Genomic DNA, 20,108 nt, shown 5'->3' with positions numbered 1-20,108 from the left:
TCTAGCAAGAAATAATTGAGGCAAGTAGACACAGTATGTGGAAAAATCTGAGGAATGTAGAATCTGCTCCCAACTATAATTGCTCTATGTCTGGTTAGCAAATCATCTGATAACTGCAGTTATTTTCTTCCTTTTGTGAAAGGATAGAGATAAACCAGTCACTAAAGTTTCTCTACTGATATCCTGTGAACTCATAATTCACAGATAATAACCATGAATATTCATTTGACACTTACCTTTTGCTAAATACTATGGGAAGCAGCATTCATACAGATTAACACCATTAGTTCTCAAGTAACATTAAGAGGCAGGTAATTTTAGAGAAGCAAAGAATGTGTCTAGGATCACCTAACAGGGCAAGGGAATTTCTGACATAGTCTGACAATATCCACATTGTATTACTTCCAAATAGACAAATGACGTTGGCCTTTAAAGTTATCATACAGTGACCACTTTGGGAAACTAAATTACAGATGGATCGACATAAGATTTTTTTCAACATTATAATGCTGTGAAGATAGAATCATGCATCCTTTGTTATCCACTCTTAGAATAGTATTCAAGAAATCAGACGAAATATTTAGCATTTGAATGTACATGTGACCATATAAAATTATGCTAAGCGAAATGAACCCCAAGATAGGGACACAAGTGGTTTTATCTTTCTTGCCATTGTTTTAAATGTATTTATAATGTACTATGTGATTTTTTTCTTTCTTTTGTATGTTCTTCCCCCATGGTGTAACCCCTGTTTTCACTGTATTTGATTCTGGTGCCCTGCATCTCGTATATACATTTTTCTAATTTGGGGAGGGGAAGGGAAATAACAAAATGCTGAAATAAGGATACAGGTTGACACCATTGTAACAATGTACAAGACACTATGTTGAAAATGAACTTTACAACTTGGGGATGGGATGGGGAGGGAGGAGTTGTGGAGGTGGGGAGGGAAGGGATGGCAAGGGAAAAACAAAGGAGAGGGGAACAATGCTCCATAGGAAATGTACTCATTATCTTACTCATGTAACTATAACCCCTCTGTACAGTATTTTTACAATAAAAATAGATATAAAAAATAAAAAAGAAATATTCAGCATTTGATTGTAAATAGACTATTTATAGATGTTTTTGACCAATAGCAGGCTAATGTAAGTGGTCAGTAAGTTAGGTGCATTTTTGATTTAATGATTTTTTTTTACTTAAATAATACATTTCTTGGGATATCACACCATCATCATTCAAGGACATTTAATTTTTTTTTTTTTTTGGTCAGATGTAGGGCTTGAAGTCAGGGCTTGAGCACTGTCCCTGAGCTCTTTGGCTCAAAGTTAGTGCTCTACCACTTTGAGCCACAGATCCACTTCTGGCTTCTGAGTGATTATTTGGAGATAAGAGTCTAATGGGGACTTTTCTGCCCAGGCTGGGTTTGAACCACAATCCTTAGATCTTAGCCTCCTGAGTAGCTAGGAATACAAGTGTGATCCACTGGTGCCTGGCTCTGTAATCATCTTTTAATTTATCATTTTTAATGCCATGTTATAAGCTTTTATGCTTCTATTTATTTTTTTTTTAATATTAGATTATACCAGCTTGGTGAATAATTGATAATTCTTAATTACTGATGTTTTAAGATGAAGAACGGCAGCATTGGATGGAATTTCATCATCTTTGCCTTCCTTCATCTTAAGCTGGTAATTTTCTAAAGTCATATTGTGTAAATTGCTCAAAAAACATGGTGTAGAAAAATGAATTTGAAAATATATTTTGAATTTTTCTAATTTTTAATCTTTAAGCAGTTGTACAAAGGAGTTTCAATTCACTGTGTTAATTTATAATGCATCTTGATCAATGCCACTACTTTTGTAATTCTCTCCCCACCCATCTATCCCAGCCCCACCAAACCCCTCAAGTTATCTGGTAGAAACACTACTAATTTTGATCTCTCTCTCTCTCTTTCTCTCTCTCTCTCTCTCTCCCTGTCTGTCTTTTCACAGTTACTGTTATGAGCCCAGCAGAGAAAGGTAAGTGTATGTTGTGAACTGTTTTGGTCAACACATACTTACCATACTCCGGAAAACATATTTTCAGGAGAACATATTTTCAATGGACCTTTTGACTATTGGATAGGATGGGAAATGATCAGGATTCATAGTAACTGTGATGTCTGCCATAGTGGCTCTGGGCTGTCTTGTTTCATCATTGTTGTCCTAGGTACCTGGCCTTTCCCCCCAATCCATCCCCTATTAAAGGGATAGAGTAAGAGCCCACAGGAGGCCACATAGCCTAAATCCTTCACCATCATAGTTCCTATGTATGTACTATACTCTTCTTCAACATGACTTGCAATTTAACTGCCTTTCTAAAAGTTTTCAAAAGTGTCAGCATGAGCCTTATCCATTAGTGTCATATGATTTTTTTAATCAATAATAGCTGGAATATTCATATAGTCACTTTCTATTGTCATTTTAAGTCCTTATTTCATGGGAATCGATTGTTAAAATATAAAACCATTGAGCATTTGTATTGTAATGATTTAAAGTTTCAGTTTACAACTTTTCATTTAAAGATGCCTTGGCTACAGAGGTAACAGCAGTATGATGGGGAGACTATAGACCATAGGAGCTAGTTTGTCTGTGTTCTAATCTAGGCTCTGCTACTTCCTGACAAATCGTTTTACTCCTGTTCTCAATTTATTTGTATATAGAAAATAATAATACCACCTATTTCACAGAACTGTTATGAAAAACTAAGTTAATTACATCAAGCACTTGGAACCTAGGTGGGCATAGTACATCATGGCGACTCAGTGAACATTTTCTATTGTTATTGCATTATGGCAGTTTTTTTTTTTTTTGTCGGTCGTGGGGCTTGAACTCTGGGCCTGGGCGCTGTCCCTCAGCTCTTCAGCTCAAGCCGAGCGCTCTACCACTTGAGCTACAGCGCCACTTCCGGTTTTCTGGTGGTTTATTGGAGATAGGAGTCTCACGGTCTTTCCTGCCCGGGCTGGCTTTGAACCGAGGTACTCAGATCTCAGCCTCCTGAGTAGCTAGGATTATAGGCGTGAGCCACCAGTGCCCGGCTATTATGGCAGTTTTTACATTGCCTCTTGTTCTATGAATGGCTTCTTAAGGTCAGAACCTATTTTCTGTATGCAAATCTTTAATAATTATAAATATTTTCCACAATAAACATTCAAGACAAATTGGATGGGGGTTAAAATGATACATGACTCAAAAGGAATAATGACAATAGTATCCTAATATTATTGGAAACTGAAATTTGTTTTGCTGGGTACATTTCTAAGTTGCGTGTGTGTGTGTGTGTGTGTGTGTGTGTGTGTGTGTGTGTGTGTCCCACCCTTTAATATTTACACCAACATAGCAATGTACATGTCTACATTATAGAGAAGGAAATTGTAATTTAAAGAGGTAAAATAACTTGTCCTAGTGAGTGTTAGTGAGCATCAGTATTTAAACCCTCAAAGCCCATAATCTCAACCAAATCTACATTTGTTTTTTCCTCTTCAATATGTGACTTGTAGGTTTGCTTAGCTGAATCTTTACTCAGAAACTTAAAACTAAGTTGTTTTTTCCCCAGTGTCCAAAGTACTATGAACTTCATTTCTGCCTGTTACCAATGAACTTGGCTACCCTAGTGTGTAGGGTCATTTGTAAGCCCAACTCAATTCAATACCTCCCTGGTAATATTAATCTGGGATTCGGGTTCTCTAAGCAATCATTACAGAAAAATATGATTGTTATTGTCTCTAGGATTCTAGGAGTTCCAAGTACTTCTTTCCTCAATAGTTCTTAAATTCATCAACATGATGTAGAATAAGAGCAGATTTTGCCTATACATTTTGCAATGATGTATAAGGGGAAAACATAGGATTTGGGAGGCAGAGTATTTAGCTTGCAGTTATAGCTCTGTCGTTTGCTAGCTCTTTGACTTTGGAAAGCATCTCAACTTCTCTGGACCTCAATTTCTATCAAATGAGGCTAGTTTAATAGAATCATATGGATTTCATGTAAACTAATCTAAATATGCAGTAGTTTGCTTTTTAAGTGTTAAGAAGAAACAATCTCGGTTGTTACTGTTTTTCCCCTCTTTTTTTTTGTATCTCAAGCTGACTTTGAACTTGTAATCCTTCTGCCTCAGCTTTTTAAGCGCTGGAATATAGGTGTGAACTAACACACCTAACTCAGTTGTTACATTTTTTGTATGTTGGTATTCTTTTTTTTTTATTGTGAAAATACTGTACAGATGGGTTACAATTACATGGGCAAGATAATGAGTGCATTTCTTATCAAGCATTGTAGCCTCCTCCTTTGTTTCCCCTTCCCATCCTGCCCTCCCCCAACTATCTGTGATAAATCACTGAGCCTTTTCTCAAAACAGGCCAACAGACTAATAAATATCTCACCTTCCTACTAACCCTTTGAATCTCTGACTTGTTTCAAACTACATAGAACTACTAAAGTATAAAAAAATTACATAACTGTTAGCAGGAATGTTGTTTGCCATAGGCAAAGAAAACATACCAAAGAAATGGAAACCTCAAATCCCCTTCATCTCGAAAGTTTAAGAACTCTACAGTGAAACATACTGCAAAAAGTTTCCATTTCTTATCAATCTAGTAGCTCCTATGCTGGGATGAATAGTTCCCTACCAAAATGCATGTTCATCTGGAACTTGAATGTATCCTTACTTGGAAATAGATCTTTTCTGATAGACTCAAGTTACTATAATGTCATACTAGATTAGACTGAGCCCTAATGCAGTAGTTGGTATTCCTATAAAAAGAAGAAAATTTGAATATACAGATACAGAGAGAAGACAGCCATGTCTTTTTTTTTTTGTCAGTTGTGGGGCTTGAACTCTGGGCCTAGGTGCTGTCCCTTAGCTTTTCAGCTCAGGCTAGCACTCTAGTACTTGAGCCACAGCACCACTTTCGGTTTTCTGATGGTTAACTGGAGATAAGAATCTCACTGACTTTGCTGCCTGGGCTGGCTTTGAACCATGATCCTCAGATCTCAGCCTCCTGGGTAGCTAGGATTACAGGTGTGAGCTACCAGCACCTGGTGAAGACAGCCATGTAAAGATGGAGGCAGAGATATGGTCCCACAAAGAAAGGAACATTAAGGATTGCCAGCAACCACCAGAAACTAGGAAGAGGCAAGAAAAGAGCCTTCAGTAAGAGCATATCTCTGCCTCCAACTTGTATCAGTCTTCCAGCCAATAGAACTGTGAGAGAATAAATTTCTCTCATTTTAACCTATCTAGTTGGTGGTTATTGTTACCACTGTCTAGGAAGTGAGTACAATGCCTTATAGCTTTCAATCCCTATGCCCTGTGAAGAAAATTATAACAGTACCAAATTAGCAAATACCTTTTAGTATCAGATCTGTATGAGAACAAGTCGACTTTGCCACTTAACATGTATAACCTAAATTTTGCTGTCCTCTCTGTGGAATAGAAATGAGACTTACATTCTATGGTTATTTTAAACATGAGTAAGATGATGTGTGTAAGTATCATAGCAAAGTATCTGGAACCCAATATCACTGTGTTATTTTTATAATGATTATTATTACTGTTAGTGATATAAACATTGGCTGGGACCTGGAAGACCTATCTTCTGTGAAGCATAACATACTTTAGGACTATAATTCCTTATGACTGCTTTTGTGACCTCATTGTCAAAATCCATGCATTCACTCTCCTGGGACTGGACTCAGTCCATGGTCCACAAATCTATATGTATTTCTCTTCTATTTCTCCCTTCCCAACTTATTTCCAATTTAGTGCAATGTTTCTTGGGTTGTGCATTTTGTTTAAAAGATTAAAGAATTTATGAGTTGTTGGACAAGTTTGACTTCATTTTTTATGTTTTAATGTATTGGAATAAATACATGAATCTAAAAAGAGTCTATGCATTCATATTGTGAAGGTAGAACAATTGTGATCTGAAGACGTAAAATAGGTTGACCCAGTTAGGCCAATTTTTATGCAAACAAAGGAACTAAAGCCCAGGTCATCCTGAATCACAGCTTAGAATATTATATATTTTATCAGCCTTGGTTATATAGGAATTATTAAAGATATATAACTCCCTATTTTCTTTCATAGGTCATACTAAAGCACGATCATGTTCATAAGAGTATTGCAAAGATGATCTCATTAGCGTGATTCTATCCATACTTTTAAGATCTTAACCAGAAAAAAAAATCTTCCTTTCTCTACCCCTGAAATGAGGATCTCAATTGAAATAGAGGTTATAAATTTAGTATGGCCCCAACATGAAGTGAGAGATGAACTTAAGAATGATATAGACATCAGGCATCATCTATCACATCTTTCAAATATAATTAACAGTAATGTATTACTCACCTTCAAAGAGGCCATTAATCATTTTAAACAAAAGTTCAGCTCATTCTCTGCAAATTCATTTGCATTGTATGGCTTGCATACTAAATTCTTTGGTTTCTCCTCTAAAGCTCCATGCTTGTAATTATTTACCCTCTCAGAAATGGATAAACTTCCTGTTTAAAATAACTGTTATGGGCTGGGAAGGTGGCTCAGTGGTAGAGCGCTTGCCTTGCATGCATGAGGCCCTGGGTTCGATTCCTCAGCACCACATAAGCAAAAAGAAAAAAAGCCTAAGTGGCGCTGTGGCTCAAGTGGTAGAGTGCTAGCTTTGAGCTGAAGAGCTGAGGGACAGTGCCCAGGCCCAGAGTCCCCCCCCAAAAAAAAAACTGTTATGAGCCTATTAAATCCTCCCAAAATTCACACATGAAGTCCTAACCCCTGGTACCTCAGAATATGGCCTTATTTGGAGATAGTGCCTTTAAAGAGATATATGGGTTAAAATGAGATCACTGAGGGTAGAGCCTAACCCAATATGATGAGTGCCCTTGTAAGAGAAGGAAATTTGGACACAGATACAAAAGGAATACAAAGACAGAGGAAAAAATGTCAATTGGCATGCCAATGAGAGGCCTCAGAAGGAAGGAACACTGCAGACATCTCAATCTTGAACATCTTTTTTTAAATTAGCTTACCTTAGTTATATAGGGTGGGAGTGGGGAGACTCATTGTCACATTTTCACATGGTTACATTCTATTCCAGTCAATATTACCCCCTCTATCATTCTTTTTTTAAAAAAAATTACTTTATTGTTGTTTTAGAGGTGACATACAGCATATGTCAGGTAATAAATACATTTCCTTTCTCATAGTGTCATCTGTTCCCTCATTCTCTCTCATTCCCTCTCTCCCATCTCCACCCACAAGTTGCATAGTTCACTTTCATCAATGCCCTCTGTCACTCTTGATCTTGAACTTCTAATCTCCAGAATTGTGAGAAAATACATTTCTGTAATTAAGGCACCAGTCTATGGTAGTTAATTGGGGCCTAAGTAAATTAATTGAAGAGCTTAGTTAGATTTTCACTTGAAAATTTAGATCATAGTAATATCTGCTTTGTGTCAGCTTCTCACTACTAGTCTTAATTTTTTGGTGATATATTAAACACCAAAAGGATAAGAGAACACTTGGAGGAAAAACTTGAGGCCACAGTATGGTATTATATATTTACCTCCAAATTATTTAGGAAATCTTCAGTTCCATTTTGAGCTGTTTCAGTGTTCTTAATAATACCCTATATTTGAAGACACACTACAGAGTACAAGCTATACAGCTGACAAAGGGAGATATTGAGGAACTCTAAAAATTCAATTGCAAAAACCAAATAACCCAATTAAGATATGGTCAACAGATCTAAGTAGACATATCTCAAGAGAAAACATACAAGTGACCAACAACAAACACAACAAGGCTCTACACTACTAATCATCAGGGAGATATTAGTTTACTGTGATAAGAATGTTGGTTTGCAGTAAAAAGATAAACAAGTGTTGTTGAGCATGTGGAAAAAGGGAAACCCTTGTATGCTGTTGATGGGAATGTAAATTAGTTTAACCAATATGGCAATAAAAATAGAAGTTTCTCTGGGGCTGGGAAGGTGGCTCAGTGGTAGAGCACTTGCCTTGCATGCATGAGGCCCTGGGTTTGATGCCTCAGCACCACATAAGCAAAATGAAAAAAGCCGGAAGTGGCACTGTGGCTCAAGCAGTAGAGCGCTAGCCTTGAGCTGAAGAGCTGAAGGACAGCGTCCAGGCCCAGAGTTCAGGCCCCACGACCGGACCCCCCCCCAAAAAAAATAGAAGTTTCTCAAAAAAGTCAGAAATTGAATTATTGCATGATCCAGCAATCCTACTTGTGTAGATATATAACCAAAGGAAATTGAATTGTGTTAAGACAGCTATACCTACATCCTCACATTTACTGCAGCGCTGTTCCCAATAATGAGGAAATGGAAACAGCCTAAGTGTTCATCAGCTGATGAATGGGTGAGGAAAATGTATGTTAACAATGGGATGCTATTCATTCATAAAAAATGAACTAGAGTCACTTGCAACAACATGCATGGAACTGCAGATCATTATGTTAGATGAAATAAGCGAGGTAGAGAAACACAAATACCACAAATTTCACCCATATGTGGAAAATAAAATAATGGATCCTATGGAGATTGAGGGTAGAATGGTGGATGGCAGAGGTTAGGGAAAGAAGAAGTGAAATAGAGATGAGGGTCCAATCAATGGGTACTGAAGTAAGGAAATTGGGTCTGGCTGTCTAATAAAGACTCCTGATTCAAGTGGTGCTGTGGCTTAAGTGGTAGAATGCTCGCCTTGAGCTAAAGAGTGCAGGGATAGCGCCCAAGCCCAGAGTTCAAGCCCCACGACCAAAAAAAAAAAAAAAAAAAAAAAAGACTCCTGATGCAACTTCTCAATGTGCAGCTTCTCTGTTTCCTTGCGACTGGATTCGCAACTGAGATTTACCTTACAACAGTACCAAGTTACTTTTAGGAGTAAATAGTCACATTGTGGTATTACACTGTAGAGTGGCAATAGATAACAATCATGTACTATGAATTTTATTTTTTGATTTTTTTGTTGTAAAGGTGATGTATGGAGGGGTTACAGTTATATAAGTCAGGAATTGATGCTGCAATGAGCATGGTTGTGCTGGTAGCCTTAGTGTGGCCTTGTTTGTGATCATTGGGGTAAATGCCTGGGAGTGGGATTGCTGGGTCATAGGGAAGCTCTATGTTTAGTCTTTTGAGGAACCTCCATACTACTTTCCAGAGTGGCTGAACAAGTTTACACTCCCACCAACAATGCAGTAGGGTTCCATTTTGGCCACATTCCCAAAGCAATTCAAAAATTCCAAATAGCAAAACCAATCCTTAGCAGGAAGAACAGTGCTGGAGGAGTATCAATACCAAACCTCAAACTCTATTATAAAGCTGTAGTAATACAAACAGCTTGGTACTGGCACAAGAACAGGCCTGAGGACCAATGGAATAGAACTGAAGACCTAGAAATGAACCCACAGACCTATGGCCACCCAATCTTTGATAAGGGAGCCAAAAAAAAAACAGGATGGAAGAAAGACAGCCTCTTCAACAAGTGCTGCTGTCCGAATTGGCTACACATATCACCCTGTACCAGAATCAATTCCAAATGAATCAAAGATCTTGAGATAAAAGCAGATAACATGAAAATATTACAGGAGGGCTTAGGGGAAACACTAGGGATTCTTGGCACAGGTTGAAACTTTGTTAATAAAGATCCAGAATACTATGAATTTTAAAAAGCTAAGAAAAAATTTTGAAAATTTTCACCATAAAGACGTAATAAATGTGCCAAAAGCCAGTGGCGAGTGATGGGAGAACTGGGAATTAGCTGAGTAGCTAATCCTACCTATTTAGGAGGTTGAGACCTGGAGGATTACTGTTTGAATCCAGCTCCAGCTCCAAGTAACCTGACTGTTGAGTGCCAGCTGTAAGCAAGCAAGCTGAGCAAGGCCCTGAGTTCACTCACCAGTATCAGCGCAGAAACAAATAGGAATGATATATATTTGAGAAGATAGATTTTTTTTTTGGGGGGGAGGGTCTGGTCGTGGGCCTGAACTTTGGGCCTGGGCGCTGTCCCTCAGCTCTTCAGCTCAAGGCTAGCGCTCTACCACTTGAGCCACAATGCCACTTCCGGCTTTATTTTTCTGCTTATGTGGTGCTGAGGAATCGAATCCAGGGCCTCATGCATGCAAGGCAAGCACTCTACCTCTGAGCCACCTCCACAGCCCCGAGATGATAGATTTTTAACCTGATTATGCAATGTACCCATGTAGTGAAATAGCTCAGAGTCCCCATTGATATGTATATTTTTGTGTTTTCAATGTATCATTTGAAAGAAATATAATTTTGAAAATAATATAATGCTGAGTATTGTAGCACACACCTGTAATAGCACTTGGGAAGTGGAAGCAAGAGGATTCTGGGTTCAAGGATTGCCTAGGCTACTTAGTAAAAATACCAATAATAAAAATAACAATATACTACTTTATACCTACTTTTTTTGTTAAATTACTTTATAATGAAGGCTGAAAACAAAAGCCTCCTTCCCAAGGAAATACATTTCTAAAAAATCTTTAATGAACTAAAATTACCATGCAAATATATAATATAAAAATTTCCAATACTCTGATCATTTCCACTCATATCACTGTCTGATTTGAATTCTGATATATTCCCTTGCATTTACATACAAACATAAATATGCATGTGTATATTTGCGTGTTTTATTTTTTAATTGGATTATAGTGTGATTGATATCCTGTAGCTTGAGAGTTTTTTTGTTATGCTTTTTTCTTAGTATACAAAAATATATTTCATTTAAAAATGATCTTTGAGTACTTTGTAGTATGGGTCTTCTAAGATTAATTTTGTAGTTTCTTCACAATGTACTTAAAAATTAAATTTTATTTATTTAGGGTACCTGGAATTGAACCCAGGGTCTCATGTATGCTAGTCAAGTACTGTGTCGCTTGACTCACACACTCCCATCCTTTTTGTTTGTTTGTTTGTTTTGCCGATCCTGGGCTTGAACTCAGGGCCAGGGCTCTGTCCCTGAACCTATCTGTGCTCAACACTAGCACTTTGCCACTTGAGCCACACCCACTTCTGGCTTTTTCTGAGTAGTTTATTGGATATAAGAGTCTCACAGTCTTTACTGCCCAGGCTAGCTTCGAACCGTGATCCTCAGATCTCAGCCTCCGGAGTAGCTAGGATTATAGGCATGGGCCACCAGCACCCAGCCTGCCCATCCCCCCCTTTTTTTTCTGGTGGAGTCTAATTTACTCTAACAAAGATGCTTCATTATCATTGTTTCTACCTAAACCCTGCCCATAATTTTGGAAATTGTCTTCTAGTAATCTCTCCTCTGTTACCTAGTTTCAGTTGCTACTGTTTCTCCAGTCCATCCCTTTTGCCTTATATTTTGCTTTAGAGCTAGAGCGTTGGTAACTTTGTCTTCCTGCCTCACCTTCCCAAGTGCTAGGATTACAGGTGTGAACCATTACTCTGAGCTTATTGCTGTTCGTGATTATAAAAGTTCTAAAACTTCATAAAATACCAATAATGCAGAAGTGTGTAAAGTAGAAAGTATAAGTCCCTTGTGATGATGATAGGCGTAAGGATGGAGTAAGGTTCAATTGTGAATACCACTTTCCAAGTTTTATTTTAAACTAATTTTGTCCCTTTTCATTTGGACACATCCATGTTTGTGTGTGTGTGTGTGTGTGTGTGTGTGTGTGTGTGTGTGCGTGCGTGCGTGCACATGTGCATGCATGTGTCAATGCATGCATCAATCCTGGGACTTTGAACTCAGGGACTGGATGCTATCCCTGAGCTTTTTGCTCAAGGCTAGTGCTCTACCACTTGAGCCACAGCACCAATTCTGGATTTTTTTGGTGCTTAATTGGAGATGCGTCTCATGGATTTTCTTGCCCTAGCTGTCTTTGAACCATGTTCTTCAGATCTCAATCACCTGTCACTGTGAGCCATCGACACTCAACCATCTCTCTCTCTCAATCTCTCTCTTTCTGTATGTATATTTTACTAATTTTATTTTTAAATTAGTATACAGATCTCTCTCAAAGTACATACACACACACACACACACATATATATGTATATGTATATATATAACTAATTCTACTTTTGAATTGGTATACAGATCTAACATAAGGGAATTTAATAATAATTTTCCATACAATTTTCCATACATACTCACAATGCCCCTCCCCTACCCCACACCAGACTCCTATTCCTCCCCTCCTTTACCATCTTTATCAAACAAGTCATGTGGTGGGTTTCACTGTATATATGAAACACCCTTGGATACTCTACCCCTCAGTGTCCCCTCCTTTTTCTCTCCCCCTCTCACTGATCCTCTCCTAGACACTCCTCCCATTATATCCATGATCCATTACTGGATGAGCATACATTTAGTGAAAAATGAGATCTATATACAAAAAAAACCATCCACCCCAGTGAAGCCAATGTGCTGCTTCAATCATGATTTTGCCTTTCCTTAAGCTTTGTACATAGCTATTGACTTTGCTTGCAATCCTATGGGCCTGTACCTCCTAACACATTTGAATATAGATTGGGAAGTTAAAATAAATAGTTACCTGTTTTGCTAAATGTCAAAAAAATCTAAGAAGAGGGCTGGGAAGGTGGCTCAGTGGTAGAGCGCTTGCCTTGCATGCATGAGGCCCTGGGTTCGATTCCTCAGCACCACATAAGCAAAAAGAAAAAAAGCTGGATGTGGCGCTGTGGCTCAAGTGGTAGAGTGCTAGCCTTGAGCTGAAGAGCTGAGAGACAGTGCCCAGGCCCAGAGTTCAGGCCCCACAACTGGACCCCCAAAAAAAAAAAAATTCTAAGAAGAAAGGAAAAGGCTCACTTTGGAATATCTTTTGTTTGGATTCTGTATGATTTCTTGAAATATAATTTACATAAGAATAGTGCTTTTTAAGTGTTCAAGTTGGTGAGTTTTGATAAATGTATGCCATGGCATAAATAGCACTATAATTGAAGTATATATAATATTTATATTATTCCAGATTATTCACCATTTGCAAAAAATTCTCTCATTCTCTATCTCCAGCTTCCATATCAATTGGTGTTCTGTTTCTCATAGTTGTACATTTTAAAATGTCACATAAGCTGAATCATATAGTACATACTCTTGTATTTGGCTTCTTCCTCCCACATTTGTCATCATTGCTGTACATATGAGTAGTTTGTTCTTTATATTGCTGAGTAGTATTTCATATTACAGACATAACACAATTTGATTTTTCATTTACCAGTCTAGAAACATTTAGGTTGTTGTTTCCAGTTAGGAGCCATTTTGAATGAATCTGACAAGAATACATATGCATTGTCTTTGTGTCTCTTGAGTAAATGTGAGTGGGAGTTTTGGTTCATATGGTGTATTTAATTTGGTAACTAACGTTCAAAGGATTTTCCAATGTAGCTCTACCATTTATATTCCGAACAGTGATATATGACTATTCTAGTTGCTCACATCTTTTCTGTCACCTAATTTTTAAAATCAATGTGTTGTTTTGTGTTTTTAAACCATTCTTGTGTCTATGATGGTGTCTCTGTGTGGTTTTCATTTGCACTTCTATAATGACAAATGATGTCAAGCATCTCCATAAGCTTCTTTGGCATCTAAATCATCTCTTGTGAACTGTCTGGCTAAGTCTTTGCCCCCCTCCCTTTTATTAGTGCTAGTCCTGTGGTTTGAACTCAGGCCTGGGTACTGTCCCTGAGCTTTTGTGCTCTAAGCTTTTGTGTTCTACCCCTTGAGCCACAGCTTCCTTTCTGGCTTTTTGGTGGTTAATTGGTCATAAGAGTTTCTCAGACTTTTTCTGCCCAGGCTGGCTTTGAACTGTAATCTTCAGATCTTAGCCTCCTGAGTAGGTAGGATTACAAGCATGAGTCACAGGCGTCCAGCTTCTTTTGCCCATTTTTTTATTGAGCTGTTAGTCTTACTGAGTTATAAGAGATCTTTAAATGTCTAGATACAAATCTCTGTCCTTAAGCAAATCTGATTTCCTCCAGGTAGAATGGGTAGGCGTTGTCAGGCGGCAGCCAATAATATAAGGAAAAAAAATATACCTAATCGAGATTTCCAACTATAATAGAATGGGCAGCCCGAGCAGTTGATAAATTCCCCATTACTCAAACCAAAGCTGGGTGGCTAGTTGCTAGAGGTAATAATGTAAACCAGATTTTTGCATCTTTAGACCACTACCAAGTAACATCTAAAGTCCCTTAAACTCTGAAATGCTATGATATTAAAATAAATAAAATCAACATCCTGTTAACGATGTTTTTATTAGTTACATCGACAAAAGGAAATATGTTTTGAGAGAACCAACCTGTCCTTGGTAGAATTCCTTCCGCTTTGCTGGCCAATAAATCCTGATCCATAAATCCCACGTAGGTAACACAGAATCTCTATTCCCCTTTAGAATCCACTGTGAATATTCCTGACATCATAAAAACAATAGATCTACTTAATCTAAACTACATATACAGAATAATCATTCTAAGCTACGAAAGAAGCCAAAGATTATTCCCCAAAGGATTAGCTCTTCCTACGTCTTTAGACCCAACATGAATGAATCAAAGCAATGTTGGGTAGACACCCCAAAAAAGGCTAAAAACAAACCAGTGCCTTCCTTTTATGAAGCCATAGTATGTATGTCCCGTAAATCTGTGAAACTTTTTATTACCATAATAAAATAAATAAGAAAAATAAATCAGTAAGCATTAAGAAGAAAGAGGAAAAAACACCCTTGGTGTTTAATTTCTGAAAGTATTACTGATACATTCACACATTTTAATGTATTAGTTCTAAAAATAAAAACCCTTCTCAGTCATGTATTTTAATTTTATATACACAAAAGTTTAAAAATACACTTCATGTATGTGTTATTTAGAAATATAGTTAAGCATATTTTATATATGCACACATGCATAAATAGATGATTGTATGTATATATATATATATAGATATATATATATATATTTACACATACATGCATGCAGGCACACCTATATTTTTGGCAAGGTTAACCAGCTTCTCTAGGGAGATTTGTCTTGATTTTTGTTGCTATTGTTATATTGGGGTCAAGGGGTTGCTACTAAAGATCCAATCCAGGATTTTTAACATGCTAGGTAAGTGCCCTACCACTAACCTATACTGTCAGCCCAAGGACACACAATTATACTGAGTAGCAAATCCAGAGTTCAAAACTCAGTCAATTGAATACCAATGCATTTTTTTCAATCAATGCCCAAAGCAGACCAAGAAGGAGAGACTTCTTTAACATTTTTTGGGGGGGGGAGTCCGGTGGTGGGGCCTGAACTCTGGACCTGGGCGCTATCCCTCAGCTCTTCAGCTCAAGGCTAGCATTCTACCACTTGAGCCACAGCACCACTTCTGGCTTTTTTTTTTTTTTTTGGGTCCGGTCATGGGGCCTGAACTCTGGGCCTGGGCGCTGTCCCTCAGCTCTTCAGCTCAAGGCAAGCGCTCTACCACTGAGCCACCTTCCCAGCCCCACTTCTGGCTTTTTTTTATGCTTATGTGGTGCTGAGGAATCAAACCCAGGGCTTCAAGCATGCAAGGCAAGCGCTCTACCACTGAGCCACCTTCCCAGCCCTCTTTAACATTTCTTAACATTCATAAACATAGAAAATCTCTGTATCTTGTTCACTTGGTATTGGTCACCAAATCCTAATACACACTAACCCAAAAGCTCTTTGAAACTTAAAAATGTTGTTTATTTAATCTGAGTGTGTAACTCAGTGGTAGAGCACTTGCATAGCATATACTAGTGTCTGCGTTTGATCTCCAGTGCTACAAAACCTAAATCAAATTTGCTTTGCATAGTGACTGAGGTATGAGACTCATTCCTGCCCCCCTCTCCTAAAAGAATTGGTATAGACCAAGCATCCAACCTTTACAAAATAAAATACAAAATATGAATTGATGAGTGGTAAATGACTAATGGATGATTAAGAGAAATTTGTATACTTTGGATAAAACTCTAACTTATTTATTTATTTGTTAGATATTTATTTTTCCACACTTTTTTTTTTAGGTAAGGGGTAGGTTTATTCATCGTTCTGGCTGGCACCAGGCAATGTTGGCCCTCCACGAGGCTGGGAAAGGCCTGGGAAAGAGCTGGGAAAGAGAGAGAGCTGGGAAAGAGAAGGGAGTGAGCTGGGAATGAGAAGAGAGAACTGGGAAAGAGGGTGTCTGGGCCTGGGCTAGGCCTTATCTAGGGTATGGGCAGAGAAAGGTGTGGCCACATCAAATTCAGATGGACCTTAGATGCAGATGTGACCTCTTCTAGGTGTGCCAGTTGCCTAGGTAACGCAGGTACTGGGTGGAGACTTTGCTGCGAGGAGGGTGGAATCTGCTCGAGGGAGGTGGAGTCTGCTGCTCATCCAGGAATGGACCTTACATTCCAGCCTTTTAATAATCATGAAATAGGGCACAGATTCTCTCTGGCTACTTCCTGCTGACAAGGGGTGTCGGCAATAGGGGTAAAAGGCTGGAATTTGGTTCCCTCCCAGAGAAGGCAGCAAGCAGCAGCTGTCCCTTGATGGCGTGAGTTCTTAGTTGAAGTCTGGAGAAGTCTCATGAGGCATTGAGGGGCTGGAAAAAAATACTAGAGAGCAAATAAATGGCAAGAAGAAGGACTTGGGGCTAAAAATGTTGGTAGAAATGTCCCTAGCTACTTCTGACATCTGGTGACTAGGTAGAGGAGAAGTCAGGTAAGAAAGGCAAGAATATAAATTCTTGCCCAGTTGCTAGGTAGACAGGTATGGACACTAGATGGGCAGGCTTCTTACTTCTATTGACCTTCGGCTCTGGTTAATTTTGAAAGGGCAGGCACAAAGTTGCTGATATGACATCATCTCCTATTACTCCTCTCCATGTTCCCTTGTTCCCCAGACTGGCTGAGTCTAGGTGCTCATTGCTGGGATGGCTTGTCCCAGTTGTATTCAAGGTTTGAACTCAAGGCCTGGGCACTATCCCTGAGCACTTCTGCTCAAGGCTAGCACTCTACCACTTTGAGTTATAGTACCACTTGCAGTGTTTGCTGGTTAGAGATAAGAGTCTTGAGCCATGCTTTCAACCTGGCTCTTTTCAGGTTAGTTGGGAGATGGAGTCTTAAGGATTTTTCGGCCTGGGCTGGCTTTGAACTGCAATCTTTGCCATAAAAGCCCTTTATTATTTCCAATTAAAGCAACAAGGAGATCAAGTAGAATAAGTAGAGTTTACCTGGTTCTTGTCAAGAATTGACCAACAAATATTCTGCAATGACAAAACTCATTAAATGTGATGAGAATTTTAGCACAGATATGCCCAGTATTTTAGAACCACATAGTCAGTAGTAGGATACACAACACAAAACAAAAAAGGCAAAACTCAAAACCTAAAATTTTGACAACAATGTTTAGACATCTTTGCTAACAAAGCACATCAGATGGCTGGGGGGCAACTTGTTAGCAAGGCACCTTAGAATAGATGGATGGAGTAGTAAACTTAGTGGAAGGTTAAGGGTCAGATTGGGTCAAACCCTTAACCCACAATATGGCCAAGATGGAGAATTCAAGATGGTGAATTTCTGAAAAATGAAAAGAAACCCTAAACAAATAAGCCTATATTGGCTAGCCTTTGAGAGGGAACCTAGAGGGGTTCCCTGGGATCCAGCCTGCGTCGCACTCTTCAGGACACAAACCAAACGCTGTAGAAGAGAAAGAGAAAAATAGGGAACGTTGGACATGAATGGCAGAGAGAGAGCAAAGAGAGCCTGAAAGTAAGCAGACTTCTGACCATTTACCATTGCAGTGGCAAAAACTGTCTTCATCTGAGAATGGCATAAAAATTAGGCGCTCTGGCTTTCCAGGGAGCACAGGAAGCATTTCAAAGGGGTTTCACTGCTTGGGCGTGACTCGCAGCACCCCATTAAATGAGTAGGAGAGTCAGTCAGTGAAGGAGAGCTGACCAGGCAGAAGCGGCATCCCGACTTCCCCCAGAGCCCTCTAGAGAGAAATGGCCAAGCTCCCAAAACCAGGTGTCCTCGGCTTCAGAGGTGACCGGCCTTTCAGCTAAAGGCCATAGGAGCTCTCTGGCATGGTGCCATGTCTGGACAGAGACTGAGCAACAGAGAACCGTAGAGAGTAGTTTCACTCACAAGAGTAGAGAAGTGGTGTGGACGTGGATGTGAAGGCCAGCTATGGTATTGATGCACTGTGTCCGCAGCAGACAGACGGATTCGCAAAAGGCCGTCAGAACTGTGGGTATTCCTCAGAGCAAAAAGGGAAGAACAAACAAAAAAAAAAGCAAAAGGAGGGAAAAAACCAGAGAGGAATCCCACCTATCCTGACTTTAAGCCGAGTCACGGCACCATTTATGTTAGGTTTTTAAAAAGAGGTAGCCGAATAAGAACAGCACCATGCATGTGGTATTCAGGTAAGGGGTAGGTTTATCCATTGTTCTGGCTGGCACCAGGCCATACTGGCCCTCTCTTTGGCTGGGAAAGGCCTGGGAAAGAGAGAGAGCTAGGAAAGAGAAGAGAGAGCTGGGAATGAGAAGAGAGAGCTGGGAAAGAGCCACACATTTTTTTTTTGTTGGTCGTGGGGCTTGAACTCTGGGCTTGGGCACTGTCCCTGTGATCTTCAGCTCAAGGCAAGTGCTCTACCGCTTGAGCCACAGCACCACTTCCAGTTTTCTAGTGGTTTATTGGAGATAAGAGTCTCACCGACTTTTCTGCCCAGGCTGGCTTTGAACCGTAATCCTCAGATCTCAGCCTCCTCAGTGGCTAGGATTACAGGAGTGAGCCACCGGTGTCCGGCTCACACATTTTTATTAACATGGATCAGTTGTACAAGGTTTCATTTTGACATGTTCATATATGTATGCAATGCATCTGGATCAGACTTACCCACTCCATCACTCTCCCCCATTTCCACTCCCTCGTCCCAAACCAATCTCAGCAAGCTTCGTTCTGTTTTGTTCACACATGTACATAAAGTACTTTTACCATATGCAGTTCATTTATGCTCTCGGTTCACCCTCCCTTCTACCACTGGTACCCCAAACCCCCAAACAAGACCTGCATTACATTCCTGATATTCTTTTTGTGAGTGTATGCTAATTGTTCAAAGAGGTTTCATGGTAGTACTCCACATGTGCATATACAACACTTTAATCAAATCGATCCCCTCATTTACTCCCACTTTTTCCCATCCCCATTACCCTGTCATTCAACAGCTTTCCTTGAGTTTCATTTTGCCAGCTTCATTCACAGATGTTATGTGGAAACCTCAGCACAGAAGACCACCAAGTCACATACAGCAAAGTTTATTTGTCAGCAAGCCGACAGGGCTGATCCTCCCCGGCAGGGACACCATTTGTCCTTGAGCAAGGGGGTTTATAGAGATGGGTATCTGGGGGTAGAAAATGTGACTAGGGGCAGGTAGTAGGCTACAGTCTGGTTTGTGTGAGACATGAAGTTTGTGAGGTGCATAAGAGTAGGGGATTTTGTTGTGGTGGGCTCAGGTTTATTGTTGCAGCTGCCTGTGTCACCTGATAAGACCTCAGTCAGTTAATTTCGGGGAAGGGCCTGTGTCACCAGATTTTGGGAAAGGCCATGCTTTACAGCAGGGACTAAGATAGTGGAGTGTCTCCTAAGATCGAGGAGGTTAGGCTAACATGTATTTCAGTATTTAATACCCTGACCTTTGAAGCTAATGTCAACAACGCATACCCTTTCAAAGCATAGTGCCATATGCTGGTGCCAGAACTTGATCCCACCATCAGAATGACTACTAGGGTTTATCTGGCTAAACTCTGGAAATAATGAGAAAATTTCAAATGCTAGCAGTAGCTAAACCTTGGGCATACTCTATCTTGTCCTCTTCATTTTTTCAATTATCTGAGCCACTACGCATAGCTCTTTGTTAGCGTTTCTAAAGCAGAACAAGTTAAGTAAAGTAAGGCAGTGAATTCACCATTAAGATCAACACTTGTAATTCTAACTACTCTGGAAGCTGAGATCTGAGGATTGCTGTTCAAAGCCAGCTTGGGCAGGAAGTACATGGGACTCTT

At 39.4% G+C, this 20,108-nt stretch overlaps 1 protein-coding gene across 2 annotated transcripts in view; it reads left to right on the top strand.

Annotated features, from left to right (window-relative positions):
* The window catches only part of Zdhhc15 (zinc finger DHHC-type palmitoyltransferase 15), a 105,133-nt gene that overhangs the window by 23,277 nt on the left and 61,748 nt on the right, over window positions 1-20,108 (top strand). The window contains exon 2 of one of the 2 annotated variants that reach the window (XM_042668687.1): window positions 1,995-2,021. The exons of the other annotated variant lie outside the window; for it this stretch is intronic. Coding sequence (XP_042524621.1) covers window positions 1,995-2,021 — 27 coding nt within the window. The remainder of the gene's footprint in view (window positions 1-1,994; window positions 2,022-20,108) is intronic. 2 annotated transcript variants of the gene reach the window in all.

The sequence above is a fragment of the Dipodomys spectabilis genome, unplaced genomic scaffold (assembly GCF_019054845.1).
Source record: "Dipodomys spectabilis isolate Male_0828 unplaced genomic scaffold, ASM1905484v1 ptg000468l, whole genome shotgun sequence".
Classification (NCBI taxonomy): domain Eukaryota; kingdom Metazoa; phylum Chordata; class Mammalia; order Rodentia; family Heteromyidae; genus Dipodomys; species Dipodomys spectabilis.
This window is presented reverse-complemented; position numbering and strand designations above follow the sequence as displayed.